The sequence below is a fragment of the Crocodylus porosus genome, unplaced genomic scaffold, assembly GCF_001723895.1.
Source record: "Crocodylus porosus isolate Cpor-Errol unplaced genomic scaffold, CroPor_comp1, whole genome shotgun sequence".
Classification (NCBI taxonomy): domain Eukaryota; kingdom Metazoa; phylum Chordata; order Crocodylia; family Crocodylidae; genus Crocodylus; species Crocodylus porosus.
Window position 1 is genome coordinate 111,455,745 of NW_017728943.1, and position 8,953 is coordinate 111,464,697.

General features: G+C 43.0%; 1 protein-coding gene across 5 annotated transcripts in view; it reads right to left on the reverse strand.

Moving 5' to 3' along the window:
• Nucleotides 1-3,225: 3,225 nt before the first annotated feature.
• Nucleotides 3,226-8,953, reverse strand: part of MAP3K4 (mitogen-activated protein kinase kinase kinase 4) — a 152,232-nt gene continuing 146,504 nt past the window's right edge. For all 5 annotated transcript variants that reach the window (XM_019549991.1, XM_019549994.1, XM_019549992.1 and 2 more), the window contains 4 exons: nucleotides 7,644-7,766; nucleotides 6,694-6,800; nucleotides 5,186-5,365; nucleotides 3,226-3,803 (listed from right to left, as the gene is read on the reverse strand). In XM_019549991.1, coding sequence (XP_019405536.1) covers nucleotides 3,783-3,803; nucleotides 5,186-5,365; nucleotides 6,694-6,800; nucleotides 7,644-7,766 — 431 coding nt within the window. In that variant the 3' untranslated portion in view covers nucleotides 3,226-3,782. The remainder of the gene's footprint in view (nucleotides 3,804-5,185; nucleotides 5,366-6,693; nucleotides 6,801-7,643; nucleotides 7,767-8,953) is intronic.

Here is an 8,953-nt window from a genome sequence, read left to right on the forward strand (position 1 = left end):
TCCAAGAGAAGTGGTGCAGGCTCCTACCCTGGGGGTGTTTAAGAGGAGCTTGGATGAACACCTTGCTGGGGTCATATGACCCCAGTATTCTTTCCTGCCATGGCAGGGGGTCAGACTAGGTGATCTGCTCAGGTCCCTTCCGACCCTAGAAACTATGAAAGTGTCAGATAATGATATGGTCCTTAACGGGAAAGGGTAGGGGCTAATTGCATGTCCACCAAATTAAGTAAATGCGTGCAGCCTGCAACTGTAGCCCTGATTGTTTTATTCAACCGAATCATTTTTCTGTTGATACTGCAGTCGTCTCATAGCAACAGCCTTTTGAATATCTACTTTTGCCTGAGCTCAGTACTTTCATAGGAGTGGAGGAAGAGGCCAGCTGCACCACTGCTGCACTAGCAACAGCACAGTAACTTACTGCTAGATAACCAGCTGTGCTGCAGGGCCACAGACAACATATTTCTGATGACAGTAAGGACCATTTAGCTCCCAGCAGCCAGTGTGTGTAACAGAGCCTGTCCACATCATTTTGAAAACAGCGGTCCTAGGGGAGAGTAAGAGGCTTTTCATGCTACCTCATCAGGGTAAATAAAGTAGCCAATGGAGCCTTGTTGCAGATCTAACACTAAGACTAGCTTAAGTCTGCTCCACACCATAGGAATATGCTACTCATAGCTGAACAGCAACTGCATTAGTTAAGAGGTACTCTGCCTAGTATTTCACCTTTTAAAGGGCCACCAGTGTGTTGATTAAAAAAATGCTTAACCCTCTTGAGTCCTTAATTTGTTTCCTCCCAGTGCGTGCAGTGCCCCTTGTGACCAGTAATGCATGTCAGTGAAAGTGTGGCTTGTTTCCTCTGGGACAGACATTTGGTAATGACATGGGCGCAGATATTTCAGTCTGGATCCTTCCTTCCATGCCCTTTAAGCAGCCCTAATGAGTTACGTGGGAGGCCTGGATTACACCATCAGATGCACAACAGCCTAGGCCAGCAACATATGACCCATGAACTACAGCTAGTCCATGGTACTGCAGGGTTTGGCCTGTACCTGTGCCAGAAATGAGCAGCTGCCCTGGGGAGCTGAAAGCTGTGCCTATGCTGCCGCCACTTCCCTCTACCCCAGACTTCCCCCAAGGCTGCAGCCTGGACACAGCTTCCAGCTGCAGAGATAGGGAGAAAGGGGAGCAGCATGGAAACAGCTTCCAGTTCCCTTCTGCCTGTGAGCTGTGCTTGCACCAGGCGCAGCCCCCAGCTATGAGACATTGGCAGGGACACACATAAAGCCCTCTCCCTCCCCCTTGCCTATGAGTTGCTGAAGCCACCTGGCTCACTGTTGTAAAAGTTGCCAGTCTGACTAAGCAATTCTCCTGCCACTGCTTTTTAACACCTGGTTGGTGCCTTTGGCTGGGTTAGCTGTAACGCACCATTCTGCCTATTAATAAGAAAAGGAGAAAAAAAAAAAAGGTACTTGCCAAACTGAAAAAGAATAAAACTGTTTTGGTTTTATTGTATTAAGAGAATTAGTGTCTTGTTAGGCCTCAGTGTTTGCCCTCCTCCTGACCCCAAGAAACTGTATGTTTTACAACTGCCTTAACAAAAGTAGTCTTAAGTTTGTTTATACAAAATAAAACCTAAAAGCTGAAGTACAACCACTGTGGGTCTTTTGTCAGTAGTATATTTAATAAGTCTCCCAACAGTTGATGCTCAGGCTCAGAACCAAGTGAGTTCATATGCTCTTAATATTCCTGTCAGGGAGGTAACCATTTTACAGATGGGAAAAAATGAGGCCAAAATGAGAAAAGCAGCCAAAACACACAGAACTACAATGATGCATTGCTGGTAAAAGTGGACAAAACAAGAAAAGGCTGTGGTAGTACAATTCATGGATTTGACTCAACACCTCCCTACCCCGTCATCCTCTCTCCTTTCCCCCGCATACACTTTAATCTTCTGTCAAAAAAAACAACAAAACCTTTGTTTTAATAAAATTCTTAAACACTGAGCTCATTTGTGAACATGCTAGAGAGCCACAAACTGGCTTCAGTAAAGATGCAACAATAGAAAATAGATCTAAGTATAGTTGGTTAGCTTCCTGTTACCTAGTCATTAAAGTGCAATGCAGCATAGGAAACTTTTGAGGGGAAGGTCCTTGTTAAAACCTGCCATCTGGTCCTATTCTGGCCATTTCTGACAGATGCAAAAATACAAATGTATCTGATGTCATTGTTGAGCTCTTCCCAGTGCCGGGGGACAAGTTGGGGTTGGAGCCATAGAGCTCCAATGGCCAACGCAGCAATGGCCTGGAGGATTGCGGAACAAGTACCTGATGGAGTTGGTGCTCTGCCAGGAGAGAACGTCCCCCAGAACCTCTGAGGTTGCAGTTCAGCAGCGGTCTCCTGCCTGAAATAACTTTAAGGGTGCTGTGGTTGAGTTGGGATTACTGCTTTATTGACTGGAGAAAAAGGGGGAACGATTAAAAAAAAAAAATGGAGCTAAATAAATTAAGTCCTGCTTGTTTTGTAAATTTCAGAGAACATTTTAAAAGTAATGACAGTGACATAAGCTCACTTTTGTTTGCAAAGATTATCCATGTCTGTGGTACAGCTGTAGAGACCCAAACAAATCTTCACAGCTAAGCAGCTTCCTGTCTCTATCTCCCATGCTCTCTTTTTTAAAAACACCAAAACAAAAACCCCTCCAGGAAATGTCTTGGTCAACAAGCTTGCTGCAACAAACTGCCACATCAGAGAGAGCACCCTTCACTGCTGTTGACACGCGTATTAGCTGGACTGAAGCTGACGTGGGTACTGCTTGCTATCCATGCTGCACTCACCTTTCACTACTAGGTGCATGTACCCACTCAATTAAACCAACTTCACCGCAATCTTGGGTGTCGTAAATGAACAGTCCTGTAGATATCAATTCATACCTCTCTGTAAGCAAGAGAACCCTGAAAACATTTTTAATGATATCACGAAAGGACTCAGCTGGTATTTATAATGGCTGATAAACTCAGTTGCATTGACTACTGTGAAACGTTTCAGCCCAAAACTGAAAAGCTTCAGGAAAACTTCAGCCCAAGGGACCAAATTTTCCCTTTCCTTTCAGATGAGAGATGCTGAAATAAAACTTCATTGTTCACATTTCACCTCAAAATGTCTTGTATTTGCTACAGACATCAGCTGGCTCTCCAGCAAATGAAATAAAGGATGCAGAAAAAAAACTTCCTAAAATAAACCATTTATTGAGAAAAACTTGTTTTTTTAAATTTCATTAAACAGCCTTTTGCATAACAAATCTGAAGCTCGCCCAAAAAACAAAAACAAAACAAACAAACAAAAAAAAAAACCAGAGTAAAAGTTCACAGTCAGTGCACTCAACAAACAGGAGGTTAAAAAACAAGGTCCATAACGCCTGATAACACTACAACTTTTTTCGAACCTAGAAAGTTCAAAAATACTACCTATTAACTTACAGTTCTCAATCAAATGAGAAACAGGAGAAAGAACAAAAAGGGTAATGGTCCATATACAGTAGTAATGGCACTTTCACTGAAACATGCAGCTTCTTTAAACTTGCGGACACTGTCACAGGAGCAACATGTGCCAAGTAAAACATACGGGAGCAGCAGAAGAAGTGACGCTTGTCACTTGTGCAGTCTTCAGTCATGGTGAGTTTAAATTTTATACTGTTTCTCCGCACAGTCTTTATGTAAATATTACATACAGTAGTGATTAACAGGTGCTTTGCCAGGAAACAAGAAGGCAGAGACTGAGCAACTTCATTCTTCATCTGTGCAAACCTGAAAGACACACAAAACAGTCAGCAATCACAAGTCTAAGCTGCATGGACTCGTGGGGGCAGACAAAAATGCCACAGGCATCTTCTTCCTGCTCACCAAAGTGGATCATTGAATAGATAATGTGTTTTTGCCATTTAAACTATTCCTTGTGTATGTGGGTGTGTACATGCACATGCATGTGTGCGCGCGTGCACACACAGAACAGGAAGACCCAGGTTCTTCACAGGATTCAGTCTCTGTGACGATGCCAGTTTGTGACCTAATAGGGAGTACAGCCACAGCAGACAGCTGCCTGGGGCTGTGGCAGTGCTTCAGCTGGCAGGAGAAGCAGCATCCTTGGAAGTAGAAGCCACAGCAAACAGCTAAGTGGTTCTTGATTTGGCAACCTGCTGAAAACCAAATAGGGTGCACACCACTTAGGTTCTACTGTACCCATCATCACAGCCTGCTCCAAACCATTACCTCCAATTACTTCCTGTTACCTGTCAACAATACCCTACATGTCCCATGGAGGAGTATCCACGGTGTAGGGTTTATGCAAGAAAATATCCCTCTATGTTACCTGAACTAGAATAGTACTGCAGAAAACACCGCCCACCACCCCACCCCACCCGCCAATAGGAGCTAGATAGTCTATCGGGTCCTTTTCCTGACTCTGGGAGTCTATGAGTCCATTGTCATTGATAGATTAGTTTAGAAAATCTTCAGGTAAATAATTCAAACAAAAGTTACAATAAAAATTGCAACACAGCTGATAAAAATGGCAGGAACCAAAGTCTTTCCAACCCACTGAACAACATATCTATGAGAAACAGAATTTTGAAGAGAGCAGGGCCCTTTCATCCCATGTTTCTGAAACATCCATGAACATCCCATTCTGCCAACCTTGTCTTAAATTCAGTTTCATCTTGGATTCAGGTGAATATGGTACTTACTTTTCAGCAAGCTGTTACTCAAATCACTGTCAATGTATTCATATATGTGGGGGAGCCCCACTAACAGCACAGTTGCTATATTGGTTAACTTCTCACAACCTTTTTTTTTTTATAGTTAAAAAACTTGGAGTCCAGATTGCTTTAATCTATATTTAAAGCCCTTCAATAAAACTGGTCAGAGTGTCTTGTGCGATGTGCACAGATAGCACCCACTGCAGAACATTCCTTTGACAAAGGTAATGCAGCCACCAAAATTAGCAACCAAGAAACTAACCAGAACATTTGCCAGCACCACGAACACTGTGTGTGCATTTGAACACTGACTCTCTGGATGTATCACCCTAATACAAGATATTGCCCCACAGTTGTACCTACAGCTCACAGAATCATCTGGTCTTTCTGATTTGTATCCCACTATGATCCTAAAGCCAAACCAATATAACAAACCTTGACAAAGGGATGGTCGAGGAGCTGGCTAGCTGTCCATCTCATCTTTGGATCGCTTTCCAGGCAGTGAGATAGGAAGTCCTTTCCTTCTGGACTTACCCTTTCAGGGATAGGAGGCTTATGACCCATCCCCACTTTATACATGATCTGGAAGTTGTGCTCGTATTCATGCCATGGCCGCTGCAACAGATAACAAGACTGCTGAATTCAGGGCTTAGTGAAGAGATTCAATAGTCAAGGGAAACACTCAGCTCTCTAGCTCAGAAAGGCTAGTGAAATAACCAAAGCTCATGGACTTGGCAGCATGAATTCCATTATTTTACAAAAATCTACTAAAAATACTAAGATCCTCAGATAAGGCTCTGCAGCTCATCATCTTCAAGCACCTGACAGATATTAGCTGCCTTGCTTAACGCACTCAGATACTGTAATAAGCACGGCATAGGAAACTATACAGAATAGGACGTCCAGGATCCTGAAGGCAGGCTTTAAATACATTTGTATGAAAGCAAGTGAGGCAAGGTCAACCCTTTATGGACACAGTTCCTATCTCCAATCTGTGTTAGAATACAGCTTTGACTGATAGCTGGTAAGCAAGACAGAAATGCTTTCTGTGGTTATTGGTCTGAAGCATGCCTAAAACTGCAGTGGGGTGGAGAACATTATTCTGTATATATGCGTTGAGCATATTTATGAAACAAAACAGCAAATCTACATAGGACAGAAAAACAGAGCATAAGGAGAATAAAGAAATTTAAAATTGATCATCATAAAAAACCAAATCCATTACATGACAACGTTTCTAGTGGTCAGTGTACGTTTCCTAATGATTTCACTGATTTCTTTGTGGGATGTCTCAGAGATACAGGCTGTGCAAGACAAGTACCACAAAAAGTCTGAAAACCATTTCAGGATGCAGCTGAGCAACACTCCAAAACTACAAATATTTCCAGAACAGAAAGAGAAAGAGATTCTGTTTGGAGAAAAAAACCAGAAAACAGATTGTGGCTTGCAGCTTGAGTTGACACACCCAAGCTAGCCATAACTGGCTACTGCTAACAGCATCACCACAGTGGCACAGAGCAAACCATGAGCTAACCGCATCAGTATTTACTCAGCTGCTTGGCTGGACTTTGCAGCCTGCACAAAGGTCTATGCCACACTGCTAGCAGTAGCCAAGCTAGCAAGCATAAGCTCAGGTATGTCTACACAAGCTGAAGAGACCGTAGTGTAAACCACACCCAATGTCCCTAGAAAAATACTTTTCTGTTTCCAAACACGGATGTGCCATCTGCAACACCAGTGAAACCTCAGCCTTGGAAACGAAAATGTTTGCAAGCCTGTAAAATGGATTTTTCTTTGTGAGGTTCCAGCTAATAGCAAATGCATATCACTTTTACACTGTTTACCAGTGAAAATTGTCCAGGCCTCTTTTCTAAAGATCAGAACCTGCAGCGGAGATCTCTCTCAATCAGCCTGGCTTCATACAGCATGTGAAATGTCCTTACCTTGCCAGTGACCATCTCTATCACAACACAACCCAGACTCCAGATGTCTGCTGCACGTCCATGCCCCTCTCCTTTAGCTCTGGTAATTACTTCAGGAGCCATGTATGCTTTGAAAAAATACAAATGTTACTGTCAGTTTATACAAAAGAAGGAACAGTATGTACCAAAATAAAAAGCAACTGAAAAGCCACCAAACCCTGTCTGATACATCTGCAGCAATTTACCACTAGCTACTCTTTGCTTGTTAGAACATGTCATTCACTGTTGTCTTGTTTTCTGAAGGATTTGCAGCATATGCTTCTTTTATATTGAGAAATTACAGTTAAAGATGCAAAAACTGCATATTTTCAGTTATTTTCCCTTAAAATAGAACAGCTGTGTAAAGGACACTACTATTTTGGTAAGGGTAGAGGATGGTGTCCTCTCAAAATGTGATGCTCCTGCAAAGTGCAGTCGTACCTCTCCAAAATTGTTACCCAGTTAGGAGGTCTGCGTCTTCTGGGTGCAAAACTTGGTGGGAACAAGTTGATTCAAACTGAGATCGGATGCAACAGACCTCCAAGGAGCTACAACCATTCACACCGGATCTTACATTAACAAGCATGCTTAGAAAAAATAAGCATGTTAAAAACAATGTAGACCAGAAAGTTAAATACGGTTTGCTGTTTACATAGCCCAGAGGTGCTCTAAAGAAGTGCACAATGCATGAAGTGAGAGATTTTGGAAGCTATGTTCTTCTTTCCTTTGTGTAAACTCTGCTGTGCTGTACTTTGTACTTCCTTCTAGAGACCCACCCTACCAGTTAAGGTCGTCTCAGTGCTCCTTCTCTCAATATCCTACCAAGTAAGATTGCTGGAGCTCCACTGAAACTTGACGCTGCACTGCCCTCTGACAAGCTGAGTTTCATAGACAGTAATGGGGCAGAAAAACATTTTGGCAGTCTCTCTCACCTGCAGTTCCCAGAGTACTGTTCACTTCTCCAGGCATTGTCTGTGTGTTGTTCTTTAATTTAACAGAGCAGCCAAAGTCTCCCAGCTTAATAAGTCCCGATGAGGTAAGGAAGATATTAGCTCCTGGGAAGCACACAAACATTTAACGACTTGTTAAACTGCTGTTCAACTGAGGAGTCAGGTTTTAGTACCATATGCTAACTGAAACCTTGTAGCAGAATCATAGGAAACTAGGGCTGGCAGGGACTTCCAGGGGTCACCTGGGCTTCTTGTTCTAACTATTAGTGAACACTCCTCCAAGGGAGGAAAATCACACAATGTGCCTCCATAGGCACTCCCTAAACAAAGGAGGGAGGGTACTCCCCCTGGAAGCAAGGGGATTCTGGGTCCCGATTACTGGTTTTGGTACTGTTTCAGCATTATTCATTCATAGACACTGATTACAATACCTAAACAGCATTGCAAGAACCCAGGACTCTCCTTCCTCTCTCCCAGGGGAGTGCTTCCTTCACTCAGCTACAGAATTGGGCTCCTTGCTTGCTCTCTCTCTCTGGCCCCATTGGTAGCTTCAGTGGCCCAGTTTCAACAAAAGAGGTGCAGTGTGCATTTAGCTCATCTTAGCCATAATGGCACTTTCCCAGAAAATATGAATGGTGGGTATGAATCTCCTCAGGCTCTGGAAGGAGTTTAACACTGGTCCCTACTGGGCAAAGTGCTCTAACCACCAAGCCATTGTGCAGAAGGGTTTTATGCTATGAATCTCTGTTTCACATAAGATCCCGACTTATGTAAGAATTCCACTCAGAAGCTAGATGCCTAAAAATTAGGTATGGGAATGCCTACATCTCTTTGTGAATCCTGCCCTTGGCCTTTCCATCTGTTTCCCACTTTTGCACAGGAACCCTCATCTCCTCTTGCCTTCTAGAATATTAGCTTGTCCAGTTAGCATATCATCATTCTTCAACAGAGATACTTTTGGAACGAAGGGGAAAAAAATAACCCCTTGAAAATGCTCAGTTTATAGAAAAGCAATATTGGTCAATAATGGTGAAACACTACCTGCCTAAAGCAAAAGTTCCTCAGTAAGTACCAAAGCTTCTCGAAGCGGAGTTTAGTTATTTAACGTCAGCAAGATAGAGAAAGAAGTTATACACATAATAGTATTAAAAAGAGACCGTGTGCAACAGAAATAAATTCCGTTCCATGATTACCATAAAGTCCGCCCTAGATTTTAGGAGGGCAGACTTCAACGAGCTAAGGAGGATAGTTGGAGAAGCGCTGAGGTCCCGGGGGGGAGGGGAGCCAGGTGT